This window comes from Epinephelus lanceolatus, chromosome 3 (assembly GCF_041903045.1).
Source record: "Epinephelus lanceolatus isolate andai-2023 chromosome 3, ASM4190304v1, whole genome shotgun sequence".
NCBI classification, from domain to species: domain Eukaryota; kingdom Metazoa; phylum Chordata; class Actinopteri; order Perciformes; family Serranidae; genus Epinephelus; species Epinephelus lanceolatus.
This window is the reverse complement of record NC_135736.1, coordinates 37,030,441-37,057,178: the sequence shown is the minus strand read 5'-3', so window position 1 is coordinate 37,057,178 and position 26,738 is coordinate 37,030,441. Positions and strand designations below refer to the sequence as shown.

Below are 26,738 nucleotides of genomic sequence, written 5' to 3'. Positions count from 1 at the left end.
GAAAATGGGAAAATTAAGCATGAAACAGAACTGGTACTGAAAACCCCCTTGAAAAGAAAAAAATGGTCTTTCAAAAACATATTGAACTGTTAATATTCTGCATATCCCCATGTAGATACCGTATGTTTGACATTGTAATGTTCTACAGTCTTAGTGTTTGGGATAGTTGAGACATATTGTACTTTTTGAGGACAACCTTAGTACAACTACAGACAAATATTATACTGAAGTGTCCAGTATAGACCATGAAATCCTGGCTCTGCTTGAGGCTTAGTTTTCCTGTAAGCTGTTTCTTCTCCTGTCCCTGTCTTTATACACAGCCGTACCCTTACATGTGTGTGAATGAGTTTAAGCAACCATAATCTTACTCACACAGTGGGCTTTTGTGCTAAACATGTCAGTCATACGTTATTTCAGACAGGACATTTGCGTATGTGCAAGTATTTCCAAAGCAAGTGGTCATTGTACTGTGACAGTATTAAATCAATTTAGCTGATTTTAAGCCTTTTTTTGTGCAACATGGGAATGTTGTAGATAAGGAGCTCAATTATTCTTGCTCAGAGGCAATGCAGCATCAGGCAATGAAAAGAAAACATATTTTGGATTATAAAGTGGCCTTTCTTTACATCATTCACTGAATACAGTTGTTAGTCATATTCATTGGACAAGGTTATTTGTAGCTGTAATTGCTAAAAGACTACTTCTTAATTGACTTTCCGAATTGTGTCCTGCTTTTAAATGGTATAAATTCGGATACAGTGATTGAGATGTATGCCAAAAGTTTCTGAAGGACTTTTCGAAGCCTTGCTGACATCTTTGTCAGCTGCTGAGGCAAGAACACACAGTTTTGGGAGAGTGGGCCTGAAGCTGAGGTTAGACGACCAAGCAGCAACCTGAGTGTGATAAAGGAGGAGCACTCTAGTCATACAGTATTGCCTCATAAGGGTGACCACGTCCATATCCAGAATTTTAGAAACACTAAAACCCCACACCAGATGGTGCCAGATGGGGAAATAATGAGTACTTTATTTTGTATTTATTAAATGGCCAAAAAAGTCAAATTATATTTATTGAGGTCAGTCTACAAAATACTGGGATTAGTCTATAAAATGTAGACCGACTGTTTTTATGCCTCTGCACTGACGATAACCGTGGCAGTAGGTATTATGTTTTCAGGTTGTCCGTCTATCCATCCCATTCTTGTGAACACAGTATCTGAGGATCACCTCAAGGTCATTTCTTCTAAGTTGGCACAAACATGCTCTTGGATTGGACAATGAACTGATTCGATTTTTGGTGGTCAGCGGTCATGACCATTGTGGCCTTGGGATCGTCTCTTTCTCATGAATGTGATATCTCAAGAAAGTCTTGAGGAAACGTCTTCAAGTTTGGCACAAACATCAACTTTAATTCAAGGATGAAGTGAATAGATTTTTGCGGTAAAAGGTCAAGGCCACTATGACTTCAAAAGCTTGGTCATAACTCAAGGATTCGTACATTAATTATGACAAAATGTCACACAAATGTCGAAAAGGAAAAAGATTCAGATGAAGTAATGACATTTTATATCCAAAACGTCAAAGGTCAACTTCACTGTGACCTCATAATGCTCTGCACAAGCACTTTTCTGGCTGTTATTCAGCATCATAACTCAGGAACAGAAGAGGAGAACCTTGGTCAGACACTAAATCAGTGAAACTAATCTTGGCTGTCCACCTTAAAACTGTGCCAGTTGGATAGATCTGCTGCAGGGGGAAAGATGTGTGTGAAGCATCTTTGTTTTAGAATGCATAGCTTCTTAGCAGCGACATCCATATTTAAAACACTGTCAACTGTTATATGAGTCTGGACAGACATGGATGTAAACTGTAACTGTAACTTGACTGGTTCATGGAGGCATACAACCACATTGTTTTAATTCAGGTTAACTGTGGAATGTAAACACCCCCCAGGTTGCTAAAACCTCCCCGAATTTTCAGCGTCCTCAGTTGTAGCTGCCCTGATCCTGACTTATAAGATGATGTCTAATTTGGGTCAAGCTCCAAAAATTCTGGATGCCATGCTTCCCATTATGCAATTCAATTGGACCTTTTGCTCTTTAATACAAGTTAATTCCAATGTCTTTAAAACTTAGTTCACGCTTATACATTTTTCTTAGAGTCAGCATCTAGTGGTCATTAGAGGAACTGCATCTCAGGACATGTGCCATGGTGGTTGCTGCTTGATCCTGCCTCCACTAACCACTTCTTCAAACATGCTAATTTGCGCGTCATTTAACAGTAAATTCTCTCAAACTTTTATTTGACAGCAACTGTATTATTTTGCACTCCCAGCTGCTTTTATGTTTACTGAAAGATGCTAGATCGCAGTGTTTGATTTGAGGGGAAATTGTTGTTTGAGAGTCTTTCTCTGGTTAATTTTTTTAAAATATTGATTGTGAAACGTTTATTTCTTTTAATTTTATATCAGCTGCTTTTTGTCCTTCCTCCCTCTTGTGTGATTTAAATGTGAATTAAGGCAGATTTGATTGATTATTTTTTTACTCTGTCGAGGTTCTACTGCTGTGTCTCTCTCTGTTATTGCACTCCCGTGATCCCAGCTCTTTCTTCCTCTCCTCCTCTTCCTTTGGCTGCCATCTTCATCTGTCCATCACAGAGAGTATATTTGGCAGTGCTGCTTTTGTTTCGATTTACTTTTTTCCCTAATTTTCCTCCCTCTCTCCCTCGTGCCCTCTCCTATTCTCAGGATATAAAGGTAATTCATGCCAAAGACTTAATAAAGGCCTTACTGTCCCCAAATACAACCACTTCACACTCTGCTTTGTTCACTGAAACCTCCTTTGTTTTTCGATTTATTCCATTTTATCCCTGTCTTTTCCTTTTTTATTCTCAAGTTCTGTCTTTAAGTCTTTCTAAACTCTCGATGTATGTGTTTTTTGTAATGTCTTATTGTTATACTTCTGTTGTTATTTCTGCAGTTATTTTTTTTTTTGTTTTTATTTTTCTGTCACATCACTTCCCTGTCTCTGATTTTTCCACACACAAAATATAGACTATACAGATGATGTACTCGAGCACATACTCACAAAATTATAATGCTAACACACACACACACACACAAGCAGACACAAACCCAAGGTGTGTGACTCCTGTTTTGTCTTGCATCCACAAGCCTGATATATATATGTATGGGTGTATTTAGCCAGCTGCTGTACTTCTGTCTTCCAAATCTTCACTTTCCTACCCTTCTCTATTCCTCTCTCCCTTTCCACCACCTCTGCTTCCATCTTTACCTCCATCCCTTGTTCTGTCTCTCCAGCTGGGCTTTGCTTGGTTCTGATACTCACTGTTTATTATTCTGATTGCCAGCCTCACTGTCTATTCTGTGATCGAGGAATGTCAAACAGAGGCATAAAGTATAGCCTTTGGAGGCATGCAGTCCAAAACCACCCTGTCCTCCCTATACTTTGTGCGCTGTGTATCTGTCTACCTGTTGTGTTTTCACATGGATTTTAACCTGTGATTTTGGTTTTCTTTTCACTGACTAGACAAACAAGACCAAAGGAATCCATATTTCTAAAGCCAAAAAAAAGCTTCCTTTTGAAGAGAAGTTGTTGTTTTTGTCAGCTCGCTGGGTGTCAAATTTCCCTCAGATTTGGTTAGAATCCACCTGAAGGATAAACTTTAAAATTTTAACATCCTCAGAATTTCCTGCTTTCAACTTTGATCAACTTCGATTTATTTCTTTTGTGTTTGTATGCCCTGTTTTTCATCATCATATTATGCAGCAATAACATCTTTCTTTGTTTACAGATGTGAAAAAAAATATTTTGAATAAATTTACGATTGAAGCCGCCGAGCACACAGTAGCCCCTTTGGCTGTAGGCAATCTTAGCGGTTCATGTGAAACTACAACATCAGTGCATTTCACCGAAGGCTGACTGTCTGTCTGTCTGTCAGTCTGTGTCTCTCACATGTGGGTTAATGTATTGATCTGTCTTATCTGTCTATCGATCTGTCTTTCAGTCTGTCAGTCCATTTGTTGGAGAAAGGTTCATTACACAGGGCCAAATGCCTTTATATGCATCAGGATTTAACCAATACAGGTCTTTGTCTTTTTGAGGGTATTTTTGGACTGAAGCTGAAGTATTTTGTGCTGTCATGCAATACATTTGGATTTAAAAACTCTAAAAATTAGTACTGAGTCCCTTCTTGAGAAGTCCTGTGAGGCAAGAAAAGCTTCTGAAACAGCATTCAGACCTTTAGATTGGGGCAGTAAATCTCCAGTAAACCCAGGATCTTATTTAAAAGATATTCAAGAGACTAGAGATATAATTTTTCTGTAACAGCTGACATTAGCCTGCTTATTTCCAAATCACTCTAATCTGAACACACACACACACACATACCACTGACAAAATAAGCAGTGTTTGGTTGGCACACACTTACGTGATTCATAAAGAATGCAGGACTTACCAGACAGTTGCAGATATTGGGCAGACATGATGGTAATAATGATGATGGAACAAAGCTGTTACACTGGGCTTTGCTCTCAGATTTGTCAAATTTAAGTTAGACATTTGCACAAAAATTGGCTGACTGGCTGTTTTTAAGCCTGAAATGTTTGCTATTCTAGTTATTCTAACAGATGTCTCTTAACTTAAGATGAATTTAGACAGAGAGCAAGGAAAATTTTCTCCTTGCATCATTTGCGTGAATTAACCGATAAACCACTTGTGTTTATTCACCCCAAACAGCGACTGGATCAACTCTACAGATGTCAGCTGTTGGATAGCTAGCAACAGCACACATACCGAATCTTTGGGTGTGTTTGTGTTCAGCCAGCCTCTGAACTCTCTTCTGAACTTGTCTTCTGTTCTTTCTGTAATTTCCCTGCGTTCTTTTCTTTTTCCTGTCACCTCTAAACATTTATGAGAATCAAAGCCCTAAGATTTGTGTAGATTTTATTTACTCAAGGTGAAATATTTTTGAACTTGAATGGGTGAATATGCATCTTAATATCATATTTCCTTTGACTTTATAGGCAATCGCGCTGCCTTTAAAATTCAATTTGGGTTCCATTCCCACAAAAAGCTGTTTCCATGGTAGCAATCAATGACACGTGAAATTCTGTATCTTTTTGTCATAGTCATTGCTTTTTTCAAAACAAATTTCTTTTTGGTATTGCTTCACCAACACACACAGAATTTTCAGCATCTAAAGTACTTGCAAGTTCTCATCAGAGGGCCCAAAGCTGAGCTACTTGAAGCAATTCCCCGTGTTTTTAACAAATCCATGCTGCAAACAGCCACAGTTGGAGGCGTTGTGTTTTCAGTTGTCCGTCCGTCCCATTCTTGTGAACACAATATCTCAAAAACGCCTCGAGGAAATTTTTTCAAATGAGGCACAAACATCCATTTGGACTCAAGGATGAACTGACTAGATTAGATTTTGGTTGTCATAGATAAAAGGTCACAGTGACCTCACAAAACATGTTTTTGGCCATAATAATGCATAAATTATGACAAAATTTTACACAAACATCTAATTTGACAAAATGATGAAGTCATGACATGTTATATCCAAAAGTTCAAAAGTCAGCTTCCATGTGACACCATAATGTTCTACACCCTGTCTGCAGCGGACATATTTCAGATATTTCAGCCCCACACTGTCCCACGTGGGGCTAATGGAAGGGATACACTTCAGTTGTAGTCACTGTAGCTGTCTACACATGCCACGTAACAGTTCTTGCCTCTTATGCGTGTAACTGCAATCTTTAGCTTGCTTTTACACTTAAAGTCCATTTTCCTTCAACTTGTATGCATAACTACAATTGTGAATTAGTGCTGTTAAAACACCTCTCAAAATGTGTGACAAATTAACCCAACCTAAGATTTAGAAGAATTTAGACATCTCTCCTAATTTTCTTTCATACAACTAAGCCATAGTAGAAGTCTGTCTTTTTACAATCTGCCCTCAACCTGATGAGTATGGATTATTTCCTGATTTATTTCTAGACCAAACCATGTATATTTGTTTTTGTTTTGTCAGATGTGTGTACTGAGAAATAACTTCAGTGTAGTGTGGTGTAGGAGGATTTCATTCAGCGGTGTATAAACCTGCAATGAACCCTGCCTCATGCCTTAAGAAGCTGCCAGACCACCTCAGGCGGTCTCTTTATTGTCCCATGATGGTCTCAGTGCTGTTTCAGAGGCTTGTCCAAGTTGAGATGGAAACAATGAATATGTTGCATTTTTGCCATGAAAAGGCTCCAGTGAAAAAGAAAAACAAATATCGATCACTCCCATCTTTCAGAGCTTCAGTACAAAACTATCATCACTGACCTTCAAAAATATATTGGTTGAAGCCTAGTTCACAGCCTGATGACCAGCCGTGACCACATCCCACTCACTCACACTGCTCTAACTTTTTTAACTGTGTGTTTGTCCCCTTTGCCCAGAGGGTTGTCCAGGTCTCTGCAACAACAACGGACGATGCACTCTGGAGGCCAGCGGCTGGCACTGCATCTGCCAATCAGGATGGAGAGGGGCCGGGTGTCACGTAGCCATGGAAACACTCTGCACTGATGGCAAGGATAATGAAGGAGGTATATTTGTACACTAAAACTGTAGAGCTTGCAGATACATGGTGAAATAGATGACCCTTTATATTTGTTTGATGGATGGATGAGCATGCGGCAGAAATCAGCAGGATGTTGGCACTTTTTCAGTTGGGGTGTTCAGCAGTGATTCGAGTCTTAAAGAACATGCCATGCTGTAGGAAGAGGTCTAGGATTAGTGTGAAAGTTACTTGCATGAAAAATGTTAGCCCAACAATTTTTATATCCATGTAATGTAAAGAGTCCTGGATACTGGAGTCACACTTGCGCATCCATGTGGTTTACAACATGCAATGTAAACTAGTTATGGTCTGCCATATTTGAAACCGTATACCATGATTGTATGCAGCCCCCTGCAGATTTACAGTGAACTGACAAAAAATAAAAATCCACTCACAGCATCCAATCAAACCAACCCCCATCCTCACTTGACTGGAAGTAAAATAATAGAAGATTAATATAGACATCTAGCCTATAGCAAGCAAGCAAGTTTCCACCTAAGTGTAGGCAATTACATCGGCTTATCTTGGATGAAAAAACAAACGGACAAACAAACATTAATTCATTCATTTTCCATAGCTGCTTATCCTGTGGTGACATCCCAGGTGACACTGGGCGGGAGGCAGGGTACACCCTGGACAGGTCGCCAGACTATCACAGGGCTGACACATAGAGACAGACAACCATTCACACTTACGGCCAGTTTAGAGTCACCAGTTAATCTAACCTGCATATCTTTGGACTGTGGGAAGAAGCCGGGGAACCTGGAGAAAACCTACAGTAAGCTGACACAGAGAGAACATGCAAGCTCCGCACAGAAGCGCTCCACCACCCTGGGGTTGAAGCAGGAACCCTCTTGCTGTGAGGCAACAATGCTAACCACTGCACCACAAAAAACAAACAGCCAAAGGTATTTTCAGTCAGGACTCAGAGAATTACACAAAATGACCATGACCGCTTTAACACTACATTATGTGTTGGTGGCACGTAATACGTTAAAATTTCGAGCTGGCACCACAGAAATAAGGCCAGTGGAAATTAAATAAGGATCCATTGTGTTGGGCATGCAGATTTCCTGGGTAAATAATACCACGTAATGGTTGGTGGTTAGTTAGTATAAAGAGCAAGAAAACCTGCGATGAGAAGAGGTCAACAAACACAGAACTTTCACCCAGGAGACTTCTGCTTGTGTCCTGTGCGAAACCAAACGTCAATGTTGACTTACTGTAACTTAACGCACTTACATACCCTGCGTTCTTACATCATATGACAAGATTATGTGACTTACTTTAGTCTTATACGTAACAAACATAATTTCAACCAAAGCACAATCTTTTTCTAAACCTAGCCAAGTAGTTCTGGTCGCTAAACAAAACTGAATCCGTTGTACAACTTTTATTTCTGTGAGATCAGGTCGGGTATGTATAGAAATCCTTTCAAGGGTTTATTTTCCAAATACAGACCCAGTGTTGACCAAATTCATGGGAGAAAAAACACATGAAAGCCAATAAATCATCATCTGATTTTTTAAACTCGCAAATATAGATTTTGTTACTGGCTTCACCGACACAGTATCAATGAGGCTCTACTGCTGAAGATCTAAGAAATGATGAACTGGCTGCCTCCTGCTGAGAGCTACACATTAACATGTAGCATACCTACAGTGAAAGTTACTTACTGTACATACAATCTGTAGGTCCACAGCTGCTGAAGGAATGCAGAACATGTATCAACCTTGATGCAGCAGCGGAGTGGAAAGGCTTCTGAACGCCAGTCGGGATTGGGTCTTTCATGTGAGCTGTAGTATTCAAAAGACACTGGTACTGTCTTTTAAATAGAAGCTGTAGAGAAAGAGAACAATCTGAAGTTTCAAACAAGAAACGTAAATAATACCCTGCTGCCGTAAAAGTCTAGGGGGAAACCTTGGAATTGAAAAAATGCCATGTAAGTAGTCAAAGTAAAAAATATTTATGAACACAAAACATCAGCCATCAGCAGTTTCACCCCATAAATAATACTCTGAGATATAATGTCAAGCCCTAAACCCAAAGCACTTGATGAGAGCAGAGTGATAATTAGAAAGGTGGAGAGGAAAGAAGATGAGACGGCAAAGAAAACAAGACAGAAGAGTCAGGGGGCTTACTTTGTCAGTGAGTGTGTGTGTGTTTCTTTGTGTGTGTGTGTAATGGCAGTCCCTGGTGCCTGTTCACCAGATGTACAACTGGCTTTTATAAACTAACAAAGACAAATGGCAGCCCATATTTTATTACCTTACATACCTCCTTCTATCCTTCCATCTTCCCATCTGCCTCTCAGATCCACTCCTCCTCCTCCTCCTCCTCCTCCTCCTCCTCCTGTCTCGCCCCCTGTCCTTCACTTATCCCTCCCCTCCTAATCTATCTTTTTCCATCATCCCATCCCTGCTTTTCATCATCACAGCCCTCCATCCTTCTTTCTTCCATTCTTAACTCTTGACTTTATTTTTCTTGGCAGCGCCTAATAAACACATACTGCTCACATACTAATTCTACTACATCACTTCATTTTTCCTTCATTCATCCATCCCTCCTTTCCCCACCCCTCATCAGAAAATCCAGAGTTCAAGCAGACTGTCTTTTTGTTCTTTCTTGTCTTCAATGCAACTATACATCAGTGTATCCTCTTTTGTTATTCATCCATTTTTCGCACCTTCAGTTTGTTATTTTCATTACATTCTCTCTATCTCTGCATTTATTTATTCATTCAGAAGCCCACCCATGTTTGTCCTCCATTCTCCCCCAATTCTAGATGGTACATGTGGCCATCCTCTTCATCAACTAACCTCCATCTTTACCTCTTTTTCATCCCTTCACCCTTATTACCGCTTAATTCCTCTGTCCTCGCCACATGCTTGCATTGTTAATTATTCTTAATCCCTCCATCATCCGTCATTGCTTCTTAATCCCTCAGTTGCCTCCTCATCCTTGCATCCATCCATCTTCCTGCTGTTTCTCATCCCTCCATCCTCCTGTCATCCACCTGTAACTTTTCTATCACCTGTTCCACATCTCTCCATACTTTGGCCTTTCTTCTCAGGTTCTCAGGATTCTGAATATAATAACTGTGTGTGTGTGTGTGTGTGTGTGTGTGTGTTTCAGATGGCTTGGCTGACTGTATGGATCCAGACTGCTGTCTGCAGCCCTCCTGTCAGAACCAGTTATACTGCAAAGGGTCACCTGACCCAGGGGAGGTGCTCAGCCAATCTCCGTCCTCACTGGCTCCTCAGCAAGTAAGGAGCTCCAATCAGAAATTAATACAAAATAAGAACGCAACTGGTACAAATCTACATCACTTTTCAATGTAGCAAAAGATACCTGTCTGTTTATTCTAATTATTTGTTTCATTTTCCTTAGGCTGCCAGGTCTTTCTACCAGCGCATTCACTTCTTAGTTGGCCCTGAATCCACTCATGTCATCACTGGAGACAATCCCTTCAACAGAAGGTAAGGTGTTTCTCTCTTTGTGTTTGCTTTTTCCTCGCTGAATTCTGGGCACACAGTGACACAGTAGGGCATGAGTGGTCAGACAAGTTGTGAACAAATCCACAGTTTCTTTTCAAACCATGTATGATGGAGAGGAATGCACAGGTTTGTTGTCAACATCTAGAACAGTGGTTCCCATTCCCAACTGGTCCAGCCATGGGGTCCAGATTTCTCCTTAGTCATAAGTTCAAGGTCCACAAAGCCTAATACATTTGGAGTCATACTTGCTAGTTTGCTGTCTTTGTCAAGCAGCTGTCCGTTACTTTACACTTTACAGCAGGAAACAGCACTTTAAACTGTAAGCTCTGTGCTGAAACTTTACTGTACTTAAAAATAAAGTGTGTTTTTACAAACTTGACATGTTTGCGAGTCACTTGCGGTCCATTCAGAATGGATCTGTAACCCGCTTTTGGACTGCAACCCACCAGCTGGGAACCACGATCTAGTAGATTTTGCAGAGCTACTTCCTGCACACAGTTTTTCATTGCAGTCGACGTCAACTTTGCTTTGACATACAAATAGTTTGGTTTTGATTAATGGGTTGAACAGTTGCTCTTAGTACAACTTCAGTGACTGAATGATTAAGATAGGGAGTGAAATGTAATCATAAACATCAGGAATTATGGTAGATAGAGGCTTTTTGTCATGTAAATAATTTTTTCCAGTGAAGTATGAAAGAATAAGTGGATTTGAGTACTGTACAGGGAGGCTTTCCATAAACCCAGGGGGAGAAGTCACTGTGCCTAGTCAGGGTTTCTGCACAAAATTACTTACTCAAACACTGATGTTTTTAATCAGAGCAGGCTCATAATCTTTTTTTTCTAATTCTTTTCTTTATGTAGCGGTGATTGTTTGACTCATCATTCCTTTGCCTGCAGGTCATAGCTCACCCTACTTTTATTTACCACATTATGAGCAGTTGCAGGTCGGCTTTGCTTTCTGTCTGGATGAATAGAACAGAAAAAGTGGGAGTAAAACGGAGATCACAATAAAGGTCTGCCTTGTTTTTTTGCTCGCCAAAAGCCATTTCTGCCCACATCTTCCTCAGACACAACATTCATTAAATATGATAAGAGAGAAGGAGAGGGTGGCAGTCTGCAAAATACAGAGAGTGAAAGGCAGAGCTACTGACAGGGAAGAAACATGACAGCAGTTCTGTTCAGCCATTTTTCTTTTGTCACATTTTTTATGCTAGCCTGAATGTTTCATAAGAGCGGAGGGCCACAACCCTGTAATAAAAATGTCCTGTATTTCCATAATGGAATGGGCCCGCAACCTTATAATAAAAGTGTGTGTGTGCATGTGTGTGTGTGTGCGTGCATGTGTGCATTTTTGTGCGGGCAGTTAAAGTGTGTTTAAAAATGGCAAGAAATTATGTTTTAATTTCCCCTGAGCTAACAGTGACCGAGTTATACACACCTGATACTTGTAAGAGGAGACAAACATGCACAGTGGCAAATAGTGTCTGCACACAAGCAGGAGATTTGAGTGCACAACTTCACAGGAGTACACATAAAGATGCACTTGCCATATGCACTGTAAGAAAACATAGTGGAGTGACTTTATTAGGAAATATCTCAACAACAATCCTCCTGTGTTAGCTCTGAGTTCATGATTAGCTATTAGCTCTGGCGATCTGCTCAGAACCCAGGATTTTATATGCTGGCAGATGGCTCCACACTGAACCTGCAAGAAGAAACACAGCTCAGAAGAAATTGCTAACAGGTGTGCAGAATTTCTTTCTGCGTTGCTGTGTGGCTGATCGATAATACTAATTAAATCCAGTATTTACATAGTCTGACACAAGTGAAGCTGCCTGTTTACACTGCAGTCATCTAATATGAGGCTCTGTGCTAATGTAACATATCTGATGTGTCTGGTATATGTTAATGGTAAACAGCAGGGCTTTCATACAAGCTTTTGTTACAAATATATTAATCATAATGAGGGGGCGGGCGGCATGGTGGTGTGGTGGTTAGCACTCTCGCCTCACAGCAAAAGGGTTGCCGGCCTGATCCCTGGCGTGGGAGCCCCTCTGTGCGGAGTTTGCATGTTCTCTCCGTGTCAGCGTGGGTTCCCTCCGGGCACTCCGGCTTCCTCCCACAGTCCAAAGACATGCAGATTGGGGACTAGGTTAATTGATAACTCTAAATTGTCCGTAGGTGTGAATGTGAGCCTGAATGGTTGTTTGTCTCTATGTGTCAGCCCTGTGATAGTCTGGTGACCTGTCCAGGGTGTACCCTGCCTCTCGCCCGATGTCAGCTGGGATAGGCTCCAGCCCCCCCGCGACCCCCAAGAGGATGAAGCGGTTAGAAGATGAATGAATGAATGAATAATGAGGGGGCTTCTGTGTTTTTTAATTTGGGTGGTAGTCAAACAGCAGGACTTTGATATAGGCTGGCGTTACATTTTGATTTTTTTACATTTTTTTTTTTTAATTGTGTGAGGGAAGGCTTTAAATCCATGCTGTCTTTGGGACCCCCACAGGTCACGTGACACTGCCTGCAAGAGCTAACTTTATCTCAACCAGGAGAGACAGCAGAATGAAGTTCAGATAATATTTAATACAGGATATGAGCATACAGATTAACACATGATTTGTGCTGATTAAGATTTAACAGTCTTTGGTGCTTGGTCACCAGAGGGAGATATTTTGAATCCCTGAAGACTAGATGGTGATGGGGAGGTGGAGGGCGTGCACGACGGCAGCAAGAAAGAACTACAACAGAGGAAAAAACATATTTAAAATGTGGAGCAGTAAGATGAAAGGCTGATAGAGAAGGTGTGTCACTGTGCTGCTGGGCTGTTGTGAATCAGCCGGTGACTCACTTTACAGACCCAGACGATGACACCTAGAGATAGTGAGTGAGCATACATGCAAGAAGTGAATGGCAGGGTGAAAAAGAAAACTTACAGCCTGAGTGTTGTCTTTCTGACTGAACTTTTGCTAGAGCTTTATGTAGTCTTGGTTAGCATTATCCATGCCAGTATAGCTGCCATTTCTCACTGGAATTACATGTACCATGATAGCTAGAAGAAAAAGTTTTGCAAATGCAAGGACAAGTGCCACGTACACATTTATCCATAGCCAGTAATTCTACTGTTTTCCAATGAGTTGCTTTTTGTTTTAAACAATGAAAACATCCATATACAGTATAAGCTATCATGACATTGTGACTATGAGTTTTCTATCCCCTTGCTGTGTGCATTGATTGTTTGTATGTATAATCGACAAACAGAACACACACAACATATTTGCACACAGTGTGTAATACACATTCACATAAAGCCAAAGTTTACATAGAGTAATACCATAGGCATTCAATCAGTTGACATGGTCATGCTCATGTTTTTTGCCCTGTCTGACTTCTTTGTGATAAGAGGGACTTTGAGAAACTGAAAAGACAAGTGCAGTTTCAATGAAAAACAAGTCACAAATTTGCACTGCACAGCCTGATAGCATAAACCCAGCTTCCCCCCCAGCAGCTTCATTTGCAACCAAAAAGGCTGAAGAATAATGGACTTGCATTCAACGGACATCGCACTGCGATTGTGTTGGGGATATTTCTGGCTTTGCAGTGGCACAAAATTCAGGGCTATGATGATTGTGACTCTGTGAGTCAGACAATCTTCAGCCAGTATTGGTGTATGGTTAGACTGATAAATGAGGCCGATTTTGGTCAATTTTAGAAGACTGCAAACTCCAGCGGGGAAAGCCCTGTTTGATCTTAGGGTCCATGTGATCCAATTAGGGAAGTCTAATGAGATGAGGCCTCCCTCCTGACCAGAGCTAATCACTATATTTTCTTTTTATTATGTTTTTAAATCATTATTCTTATGTTAGATCTCTGCCTACGTACATAATTCCATTGTGGTTTGGAAATCTTTTACAGGCTGTAAAACCTGTAATAAATTCAGCTTGACTTTGTTTCATTTGTTCTATTTTCATTTACTTGGTGTGTCAGAGTTCAGTGAAGGTCTAAATACTGTTTCTGGGTTTTTTTCTTGCTCATGGGTGCTCTGAATAGCTTGACTTTTTGCACTGGTTGGACTTTAAGATATTCTGCTACAGCATTCAGGACTGATGGCAACACTAGCTTGAACCATTAGATTATCTAACGGAGACAAACACAAAATCAATATGTTATAGTCACAGTTAATGAACCATGAGATTTGTTGTACAGATCTTTCAAGTTATTATTATCAAAGCAACATGCATGTCTTTCAAAAACAAAACAAAACAAAGGTGCCTGAATGAGAACAAATTACAGAAAGCGTAGCATAAACAGGAATGTGCATCTTGATCCATGGAATATAGTTAAAAGTTATTGACCAAAATCGCAGAGCTGTTGTTATATAAAAGCAGAGCTGCGGAGTAAAACTATGCAACGGAGTGTGATGAGGATGTGCAGGCATGCTCTGAGTGCTGTAGTAACATCAGCGTCCCATTACAGTGCTCCCACTCCCACAGCTCAGCAGTTACCACCACAGTTGTTGTTTCAAGTGATGCCTCACTGCACTCTGCAATTCCCCTCACAAGGAGTAATAGTGATGATAAGAAAGGCAGTGGTGTCTCTCTGTGTGTGAGTGTGTGAGTGTATTATTGCACGTCTGGCCCGAGATAGTTTTCCAGCCCAACCGCAGGGACTCAGGTCAAAGACACCAGGGGATATTTTCTGTCCTTGATGGCTCAATTTTTTCACTTCATTACAGTAAAGTATGAGGCGACTTCTTTTGTAAATGATGCAGCTTTAACAGAAATAACCCGTTTCTGCCATCTCTCTCTGTTTGTCTCTTCAGCTTGGTGTCGATAATTCGAGGTCAGGTGTTGACAGCTGACGGGACACCTCTGATTGGAGTCAACGTGACATTTGTCCACTATCCTGAACATGGATACACTGTAACACGCAAGGATGGCATGTGCGTATTAACTAATTCTTTATATGTCCCAGATGTATTTTACATCGTTCCTCAAAATTGTTTCACTTGATCACTCCTTTATTTCTTACACTAGATATTATGCCTTCTCAAATAACCAAAGTAAGGGGCTGTGTCCGCCGATGCATTTTTCTGAGGACAGCGTATTTGTTTAATTCTTTGCAATGGGAGCGTCGTGTATTTACGCTACACTACAAACACCAACAGCGTGACTAGACACTGAGCATCTGTTCTGCACTGAGCCCTGGACGTTTGGTATTTGTTGGCGAGAGCTGAAAAATGTACAACTTTGGGTAAAGTGCTGCACTCATCACATTTTACCCAGCAGTCCAAACACAGTGGAGTAAGGGCAGGACAAATACCACAAAAACCATTGCATATTACATGTTAAAGTGCTTAACAACAACAGCAATGGAGGATAAATATGTTAATGGACTGTAGGCTATATATTATCAAACGTTTCCTCTCATTAGCGCACATAAATCGACAGGTCCATCCTCTCTCCCTACATGCTCAGTCCTCTCTTCATCCAGAGCAAGCACTCTACCTTGTGCTGACATTTTTACTTCTGCGGATATTCCGTGTCATGGCAACCAGACACAACCAAACCGTCTCAAGTGAAAAAATGCTGCTCCTCCAAAGTGTTCTCAAGCACTCCCAGCTGGGTGTTTCCTGAGGAGCACTTGGTGTTTTCAGCTGGGGATAAACGCTTTGGCGGACACATGCCCTAACTTGAGAAATGAAACGGATGGAACACAGAGCTACCAAAGATTTAACTTGGCACCTGATGGTGTAGAACTGTAATACAGATCATGTGCAGATAAAATATACCGTTCCGCGCAGTGCTCTGATTGCAAGTATGCAGCAGGCATTAACTGAAATGTTAAATATGCGACAAACCTACAACCAGCTGTGCACCACTGTATTTCTTGGCACACTGTTTTTATCAGGTCAGTTAGTGTCTGGTCGCTCCCCTTCAGTGCAGTTGTTCTGGCTCCACAGGTGAAGTAAAGTCACTGCATGCATATTTGATTCTGCACCTCTTTAGTTTAATGATTAATGAACACAAGGCACCGTTTGTATCTCAAATTGTACCCCTCTGTCTGGCAGTCACAAACCAAAATGTACAGACTACTGGAATCAGCACACCTCACTCTTCTAGTGTCCATTATGAAAAGAAACCATAACTGTACATGCACTCAGAAAACAGAAAATTAAACATTGCAAATAACACAACACAGTCTTTATATCCCTGCAACACTGGCACTCCTTTCTATCCATTCATATCCTGTGGTTTTACTCCGCTTGAATATGTATAGCACCACTGAAATGCCAGTTGTAGGCATTTCTGAGCAGCCGAAATGATCCTAAAATGATAATATAATAATAAATCATAAATTATTCTCTTGGTTGAATCTAGTCTATTGACTGAGATGAACTCTGCACACATTTTGTAGAGAAACCTTCCTTAAACAAGCAACCTGATTCACTGACATATTTCATTCATTGTTTGGGCGAACCAAATTACAATCAAATTAATGAATCATGACCCAATGCTTCAGAAAACATCAATACTTAATTTTCTACAGATTGAAGATCAGAAATGGAGCAGCATTTATATCCACTTGAAAGTGCAAGAGGTCACCCGTATATATAGCACTTAACAAATTGCATAAAACACTTGATGAAGAGCCAGTTCAGCAAAACAAAGGGAAAGCACTTAAATCGCATCCACTGTATACTCTACACTCTGCCTCCCCCCATCCACGCTGGGCTTTATCTTCAATCTCAAGCACATCAGCTGAAGAGGTGTGAATGTGTGCAGGAGTGGAAATGCAAGACCATCGCATTGGAAATGCATTGGATTCAAAAGGATGCATCAATCACTGCAGTGCGCACATACTCCAGTACACATGCACAGAGAAACAGAAACAGAGAACAAAAGACATGCAAAGACCTGCACACACACATTCAACAACATATGGATGAGATCAGATAGACATTTATTTTATACAGTGGAAATTTGTGTCCATTACAAGGCAGGAAAGAGTGCAAATATACAGAGTATAAATATGATACATCAACAAAGGTGTAAGTATACAAATATATAAATTAACAAATATCCAAAATCCACAAAATTCCAAATATACACAATGTCAGGAATATAAACACAGTTAATGGTAAGGGACAAAAATTTAAACATAGTTAAGAGTAAGGGCCAAAAAGACAAACAAAGATGATGATAAGGGGCAAAAATATAAACAAGATTAATGAAAAGGCCTAAGAATATAAACATATGTTAACAGTAGGGGCCAAAAATGTAAACAATGCAACGATAAGGGCCAAAAATGTAAACAAGGCAATGATAAGAGCCAAAAATATACACAAGGTTAACGATAAGCTTACTTCTTGGTGAGTCGCATGTAGTTGATAAGATATGCACATGCAGTATACACACTCATAGGTAATGATATACACACTGTCCTTCAGCTGACAGCAGTGGTTTCCAGCACTTACAGTACACTATGTTTGTTTGTTTGTCATTGATGTGCTGCAGGTTTGATCTCCTTGCCAATGGAGGGGCATCCCTGACGCTGAGTTTTGAGCGTGCTCCGTTCCTCACTCAGTACAGAACTGTGTGGGTGCCATGGAACGTCTTTTATGTGATGGACACACTGGTAATGAAGAAGGTGAGCAGTGTCTCTGCTGTCTGTCTGTCAGCATTGGGTCATGGACTGATGGCTGCCTGACAGGAACTACACTTGTAAATAGTAGACTTTTTGTCTGACTGATCAGACAGTTATTGAATTATTATTTGATTACCGTGTGGAGTATGGTGACATTTCTCGCCGTGGTCGAATTCTATTCATTTTTGCGTATTCAGTGTCTGACTGACTCTGACTCACTGGCTGACTAAGTAAGCGACTAATGAACTCATTGTTTCACAGTCGATGAATTGATGTCTCAGGAAATGAAAAGACTAACTGGCGCACTCTCTGTCCGGCTGCTTCAGGAGGAGAATGACATTCCTAGCTGTGACCTGAGTGGTTTCATCAGACCCAGTCCTGTCATTGTTGCTTCTCCACTGTCTACGTTTTACAGAAGTTCAACTGAGGATGGCCCCATCATACCTGAAACACAGGTAATAAATACGACACTGTTAGGCTGTTAGGTAACTCGACTAATATCCAAGGCCAATATTTATACTTTTAAAAAAATTGAGATCTCAGTCTGTCAGAGTAGTCAATGAATAATGTGGCCATGGAAATTTCAAGTTATCAGAATGTATCAGCATACATAAGATATAAGCTTCAATACAAAGATAGCAATTACAAACCCATTGCCCCCAGTTGACGCAGTATGCGCCAGCAATTCCCCTCTTTCTTCTTACTGATAGTTTAAGCTAGACACAAAACATATATCTTGAATTAAATTTGAATGAGCAGATAAATGTTCATACACTTTAACCAGTCAGAAATCATAGAAGAAAAGATGCTGCCTATAGCTCCAGAACTTGCATGAGAATTTTATGTTTTTTTAGTTTTCTTCATTATCAATGTACTGTAATTTTGTAACAGTAAGCAAAACATTACAGGTAATTCAAGATAAGATAATCCAGCATACCTTTAATGATGTAAATGTGCCAATATGTAAATAAATGCAGGCTTCAAGGAACAGGGTTTAACAGCGCAACTCAGTGACCCCATTGCAACATAATATTTCTTTACATGCCACAAAGCTTTATGGGAGCTGTAAGCCCCGTTTCCACCAAACACTTTTGGTATGATACCTTTGGAACCAAAAGTAACCCTTCAGACCTGGGGCTCTAGTTTCGCAGACCGGGCAAGGTGGGGGTGCAGCGCACCTGCGCTTCGCCAACTGGCTGTGGCCAGGCAGATTTTGCAAGTTTGGCACACCGTGCGCGTTGCTGCAGCTGTTCCTCTTTCCCACCTCCGTCCCTCCTACCTGCGCAAGTCGGAAAGAGGGAGGAGAGAAGGCGTGGAGTGGGTTTTACACAGCCGATTCACATCACACCAATCACATGAGCCTCTCTTCTCGTCCTTAAATGTGCCGCGCGAAGGCGTAATGAGAGTTTACTTAATTCGCCATGGCAGAAGAGAGCAGCAGCATCACACGGCCAAACTTCTCCCAGGAGGAAACTGATGTTTTGGTCCGGGAGGTCCAAGCTCGCAGTGTCCGAATATACGGAACTGCGAGCAGACCTCCACGGGCTGATGATGCAAAGGTAGCCTGGGAGGAGGTCGTCACAATTGTAAATCAATGTTGCGTTTCTCTCGTGCGCGTGCGCTCTCTCTTTCTCTCTCGCAGTCTCACTCTGTTTCTTTTCTTTTGACTTTTCTAAGATGACAGATGCTGAATATATACTCCCTATCTGATGCTGTGGCTGTTTGTGGTTGGCTGAGAGGGATGTGAACTCATTAGTTTGCAGCTGTTTAATCAAATCAGGTTGGGTTTCCATTACGCGTGCCAAACGTGCCAAACGGTGCCAATCCCCTTTGATCTGACATCAGATGTGACGGGACAGTCGATATAGAGATTCATTTATGTGCTTATTGCAGATAGTTGCATTGAATAGTGTTTTTTGGGTATTTATTGCATTGTTAATGTGCCTGATGTTCTGGAAACCTCCCTGTGAGGTTTTGGTAACGTGTGCGTACTGTCCGCCGGTCAGCCAAACTTCGGCTTACACCGGCTGCACTCCGCCTGCGCTGACAGTAGACCTGGTTCCAGCTGGCGAGCTTTTACCACACCTTCAGCGAAGCCTTTTGGCACCTCCCCCTGCTGCGCCGCCACACCCATCTCAGCGCACCTCGGTCTGCCATACTACCAAACTGAGCGCGCCTCGGGTTGCGCTGCTCAAAACTAGCTCTGCGCGCGGTTCACCACCCTGCGCCACCCTGCACTGTGCCGGGAGACTAGAGCCCCTGGTGTCTAGATCCTAGGTCCACTTAGTGTTTTATACTGCAAACAGTACTCTTTCATGTGGGCGGGTTGTTGTCACTCACTGCTCAGTCCAGCACTCGTTGAATTTTCTGTATTTTCACTGGTCACACAGAGGGAAGTCTTCACTTTGTATATTGTCCACAGGACAAGGTTGCACACTGACATTTTCAGAACAAAATAAAACAGGCTGCAGTGAGAGTCTCTCTCCATGGGATATTTAAAAATGGTGGGTTTGTGCATTTAGTCCTTCAAAGGCAAGCTCTGGGGTTTAGTGTTGCCGGAGCCCAAAAGCTCCATGATGCTTTTTTTTCTATAAGTAAGGATTATAATATATGCAGTTCACATAATCTGGACACAATTAATACATATTTTCAAACGCTTGAAGATCCACTCATTACTAAAAGTGTTTGTCATTCAAGAGATATAAAATAAAAACTAATGTAAAACTAATGTAATGGTCAAAGTTGACATATTGAAATTTAAGGTGTGTTGATGGATTCACAGCGTCAGCTCATACACTGAGTAACATTACAAGTAAACATTCCACCTCAAAAGTTGCCAGCAGTCGGCCCAGTGAATAAAGTTATTTTTTCGACTACAGCTGCTGTGAGAGGCAGCAAAACATCCTTTCATTTTATAGTTATAATTCACTAATGTATGTAAAACCTGCCACAGTATGAACAGTGGTTACATAAGCTTCAAAACCAGCCACAACTCAGCCCTGAGCAGAGTGACCGTCTGCTATTAACCAATCAGTGGACTGCATTGTTCTCAGCTCCTCCTTTTAAGCCCCATTTTCACTGAGCTGTATGGTACCATCCCCATTTTTGGTCACCCCTCTGTTGGGGTACCAAGGTGCAACACTGAGATTCGTCTCTAACCATTTATATACAATATTTGCCCTGTTATTAAAACCTGTGGCAAAACAGACAAAACCTCAAACTATTTCAAATTGAAAAACATATTTATTCTAACCTGTAGAACATGTATAAAAGAACATTTATGCAAACTGATGGTATTTCTGAGTAGCCCAACTTATTTTGAAAAAAAACAACTTATGACATGTCTGACAAAGACATGGTGTGAAAAAAAGAGAAAGAAAAAACAAGCAAAAAAGTCTAGGGTTTCATTTCAAGAGTGCCTAAATAGTATTCTTCTCCGTAGAACATAATTCTACCGACTCAAGGAGCTCAGGAGCTTATGTAGCTCTGCAGTATATATTATTCATTAATCATCTGCAGTACACAGTATACCCTGGCTAGGTTTTATCCCTCTTCTAAGGCATTCTCAGCTTTAACAGATGGAGCAGATCGGTTTTGAACTAATTTTTCGTGTTTTTTTTTTTTTTTTTTGTCCACACACATCTGCGATTGATGTTTCTTTATGCAAGAAGACACAGTTCAATGTAATTTACTGTAAGCTACATCGTCAGGCAATGAGCACTGTTAAAAAAATGCTTCCCGTGATAGGAAATGAAGACAAAAATGCAAATAAGCTGCTGATTATGAGCCATTGTGCTTCAGAGTGTAAGAGAAATAAAAAAAGAACATTAAATTAGCACTGCTGATTATATTTTGAACTAAAATAATTAGTTCAAAATTAATTGCCAACTATTTTGATAGGATATTTGATGTCATTATACTGAATGTGCTTTGGTCTGGACTGCTGAAATGTCAACTTGGGCGCTTGGAAACTGTGATGGGTATTTTTTACTGTTTTCTGACATTATATAGAACAATGGATTATTCAAGAAAATAATAAATAATCAGCAGATAAATAGATAATGAAAATAAATATTAGTTACAGCCCTATTTTAAAGACGATTTCGAGATGATCAACAATACATAAACACAATACGTAAGTAATGTTGATCTTCAGTTTCCATTTTCCTTATTTTTTCGTATTCAATATATAAACACCAACTTATCCTTGGACTTTTTAGGTACAGACTTAAAGCTGGCACAAATGAGTCCTCTTCTCACAATATGTACTTGGCATAAACATAAATGTGACCAATGCCAATGAGCTGAATTATAGACATAAAATGCTCCTTTTTTTACTTCAAATAGGATGAGGGTGCTTTTCTTCCAGTCCAAATGTTCTGAAGGACCACTGAGGCAAAGAAAAAATCTAAGTTGTTTATTCTCTTTATAACACTCACACTAGTGCTGTTAACACCAATGATATGATATGTTTATGCTTATGAAGTCTAACTGTCATAGAAAGTGCTAAATGCTAACACATTTAACAGGCTAGGTTCCTGACAAACGAGCGGGGGAGGAAAAACACACATCTTCCCTCGCACATACGAACGCACACACATAGTTACCACAGCTGAGGATCTGTGGTTGTGGAGTGGTGCACACACACACACACACACACACACACACACACACACACACACACACACACAGAGCCCCACCCTGTGCCCTGCCTCTAATTTCCTAAAAGCCTAATAGCACATTTGTGTGGTTCTTTATTGTCACATTGCTTTAACCGGTCCGCAGAGGAAATGAAACAGATGACAGAACTCCATGTGTGTTTTTATATTTTTACAACCCTGAACCAGCGCTCCATTATTATTTTTTATTTGACAAGCGTCTGTGCATGTGCCTGACTACTGCGATAAAGGAAAGGAGTGTGTGCACGCAGGAAAGCATGTGTGACGTGTGTGTCTGTGTGCGTGTGTGTGTGTGTGTCTGAGTGCAGATCAAAAGCAAACGAATGGAAAGCTGCTACTTAGCTTTTGGTAGAGCTGAGTCCATTAGCGAGGAGGGCAGTGAAAAGGGCAGTCTTAAAGGGGATGTAATGGATCTGTAATGAACACTTAATGCCCAGCTAATGAAAAGGCAATAGTGCAGCTGAAAAATATAACACAGGAACAGTCCAAATGGTCCATTCCCTGAGGATCTTTGTTTTTATTTTTCATTTTTGTACTCTTAAATATTTCTTCTCAATCCGCTTTCTTGTGAAGTCCACCTCCTCATCACAAGTCTCTCTTATCCTTTCGATGTCTGGCCCCTGTGTACATCGTTGAGGTATCTAAAAATGATCTAACTTTTATCTCGAACCAAGTATGGGAATTTATATGGAAATTTACTTTTGTCTTATTTGAACTTCAAATGTGTGTATTCTCACTCCAGCCAAACCATCTGTGGAATAAGCAAACCTTCAGCCAGAGCTGAATGGTTCTGGGCTTGTGGTAGGAAACCAGAGCGCCTGGGAAAACCTCAAAAAAATGGAAGGACAATTTCCAAGCAGAAGAAAATCAGGACAAGCACTTGAACACATGACTTTGTTGCTCTGAGGCAACAGTGCCACCAATCACACACTGCAACCCTTTTTTTGTCCAGCTATATATCATATAGCTTTCCTGGCATCACAGGACTGCAAAGTAGTTTTACCCATCATCTGTGTGGGTAATAATGTCTTTGCACTCAAGAGGTTAATTGCTGAGATCAGGGAGCACAGCGATGTTGTTAAATAGAGGTGTGGCGCAGCAAGAAACAAAGCAATAGATGGGTGAAGGGTGTGACATGTAACACAACAGTGTCTGCCTCTAGTCTGTCATATAACATATGCGTCAGCACAACAGTGAAATATCACAGCAATAAAAATAATTTATTGTCCCTGTCATACAGCGGCTGATCTCGCCCTCTGCTGGGAGGGTAGGAAGCCTCTTGACCAAGAACAAGACTGTTCATAGTCTCCCCAGTTCGCGGACAGCTTCTTCTTTGAGCTAGCTGCTAACTGCTGCAAGCTGCTTTTTAAATCCCCCGGTGGTGGGTCACACACATAACAAGCTGTCAATCAATCAGTCAAACTTTATTCATATAGCACATTTCATACAAATGGAATCCAACACAAAGTGAGTTTCTCTCTTTGAGCTTCAATAACTAAGACCTTGGTTTTGTCCTGGTTGAGTTGAAGAAAGTTTTCTGCCATCCAGGACTTGATATCTAGAATACAGTTAAAAAGGGCATCAGTTGGCCCTGAGTCATCAGGAGACACGGTGATGTATAGCTGTGTATCATCAGCATAACTATGGAAACTGATGCCGTGCATCCTAGTGACGTTTCCAGGTGGCAGCATGTAAAGATTAAAAACTGTTGGGCCTAAAATTGAACCTTGGGGGACACCACAATCCATTTTATAGCTTTTTGATGAACACTCATGCATTGTTCCATAAAATTCTCTGTCAGAAAGATTAGATTGAAACCAGCTAAAAACAAAATGTACCTGTCCTGTTTATGGTCCCATCTTGCCAGCTGTCCCTTTTACACAGATGTAGATTTGGCACTTTTGCTACCTTCACTGCTGGCTTAAACCCTATCCCCCCCATCATGCAATTGTACATTTTATGAAATATGGTGAGGCAGAATAGTAGCGTGACTTTCCCACCTTGAACAGGCAGCATAAAAGGGCCTTAAAATCGTTTTCATTACCTTAAACGGAGCTTAAGGGTCCTCTTGCACGAAGTCCACCATGTCATTCTACAGTATCCTAGAATGGACAAATAAAACTGTGGCTCTAGATAGGGCATTTTCACTTAGCCACCATAGTTTTCCTACACGTGGCACATGGGGGAAGTTTCAGTTGTGCAACCTCACCACTAAATGTCGCTAAATTCTTAAAACTAGACCTTAAAGTTTCAGTGTCCCAGACAGTTCTTCATTCATTCTTGATGAAGCTTAAAGATGGCACATCTTGCTTGTTCTCTCAGTGACTTTGCCAGTCTGATGCCATGCTGCTACCCTCACTCTCCTCCAACAACTCTCAGTCATCCCACTGTTGACACTCAGTGATCCCACATCATCAGTGACGCTGAGACATGTTGCGTGTCCTCTGCTTTATGTGTCTGCCCGCTGATAGAACTGTGATTTAGTCTGGCTCCCCTTGTTGAGGTTCAGCACAAGGACATATTCAGGAACACGCACCATCTTAGATGAAAAAAACACATGCATTCATATGCAGCTTAGATAATATGCATACCTAAACCCACTTATGCATACACCTGTAAATGAGTCCCCTCAATCATTTTATTTCCCTCTTCTCTCCAACAAGCAGAGAAGATTATATGTCATTTAACGCTGAATAGAGAGCAAAGTGGCGGATTTGAAAGTAAAAGACGATCTCTCTGCATGGGTGACAAAAGGTCAAGAAGGTGTCATATGCATGTCTCTGTGTGCCTGTGTGTGTTGTGATCTAAATCAGAGTGGTCCTTCTGCTTGTCCTTCACCTGCAAGTGCACCCAATAAAATATTAACATGATGGCGTTCAAAGATGTAGCACAGGTGAGGTGGACTTTATGCCGCAAGCATCCCCTCAGGTCTAGAAGCAATACTTGAAAGAATGTCTCAAGTGCTGCCAGACTCCATTACCAACTGGTTTACCATGTTCTCACACAGCTATCTTACATGCTTTATATAAATCTGTCTATATATATTTGTTTGCGTTGGAAGGGGAGGGGGTGATGAGGCAGTTAGTGCTGTAGAGTGTGCATGTTCTCTTCATGTTACCGTGGGTTTGCAGGCCACACTAATTGACTCTAAATTGCCCATAGGCCGAAATGTAAGCGTGAATTGCTGTCTGCCACTCTGTGTCAGTCCTGCCCCGCCTCTTACCCAGTGTCAGCCCTAACTGGCTCTAGCCTGCGATCCTGTAAAGGATAAGCACTTACAGATAATAGATGGATGGATGTTTTGTTTTGTGGGTTTTTGCCATGGTGAGGCAAAACTGTTGCCTCTAGCCAAAAAAATTAGCAAGTGTAATCATTCACTCACTAAATTGTTGACTATGTCTGAATACAAAGCAGCTGTAGAGCAGCCTTGTTTTGCAGATCAGTTATGATCCAGTATGATTCTTTCCCCACACAGACTTAACATGATCACTATCTATGTGATGCCACTTCAAGCACAACAATATGCTGACTGTTCATAGTGTAATCTTAATGATTTAGTTGGAGGTAGGTATCGTTGTCAGTGTCAAAATGACTTTACCTTATTATTAAACTTTTTGTAGTCCTGTATATTTTTATGCACAGTTAAAATGAAGTCAGTAGGAGAAATCCAGTGTGAATACAGCTACTCATATCATAGCCAGAATGTTGTTTACAGCCATTTCATCAGTGCTTGAAAATGTTATCTGGAAACATTTCAAACAGCTCTGCCACATAGACTTCACTGTATTGAGTCGGACAGTAGCCACAGTCTTAAATATGCACACCTGTCATGGCCCCAGATGGTTTCATGTTTGTTTTTCTCTCTTCTGAGTATTCTCACCGCAAACACTGCTAGCAGCCATAAAAAGCTGCATGCTAATTAGCAACCCATTCCCTTCAAACAGGATGCTTCAGATATTGGTTGAGACAGTGAAACAGTGTTCGTTGCTGATGTGCTTTCTGTGTTATTTTATCTCTTTGCAGGTTTTACAAGAAGAAACCTCAATACCAGGCAGTGATCTAAACCTGATCTACCTGAGCTCCAGAGCTGCGGGATATAAACCGGTCCTCAAAGTCACCATGACACAGTCATCAATACCTTTCAACCTGATGAAGGTAAGATAACTTATATAATGTAATATTTAAATTTCCTCAAAGCCACCATGATAGTAGACTGCATATCAATACAGACTGCTGATCATTAACAACTTCTCGGCATCAGTGCTCTATATCAGTGGAACCCTAACCTGAATT

General features: G+C 40.9%; 1 protein-coding gene across 10 annotated transcripts in view; it reads left to right on the top strand.

Annotated features, from left to right (window-relative positions):
- Positions 1-26,738, top strand: part of tenm3 (teneurin transmembrane protein 3) — a 567,981-nt gene that overhangs the window by 462,322 nt on the left and 78,921 nt on the right. For all 10 annotated transcript variants that reach the window (XM_078166323.1, XM_078166324.1, XM_078166322.1 and 7 more), the window contains 7 exons: positions 6,463-6,609; positions 9,759-9,889; positions 10,014-10,102; positions 14,942-15,061; positions 17,637-17,769; positions 18,093-18,221; positions 26,469-26,600. In XM_078166323.1, the coding sequence (XP_078022449.1) occupies positions 6,463-6,609; positions 9,759-9,889; positions 10,014-10,102; positions 14,942-15,061; positions 17,637-17,769; positions 18,093-18,221; positions 26,469-26,600 (881 nt within the window). The remainder of the gene's footprint in view (positions 1-6,462; positions 6,610-9,758; positions 9,890-10,013; positions 10,103-14,941; positions 15,062-17,636; positions 17,770-18,092; positions 18,222-26,468; positions 26,601-26,738) is intronic.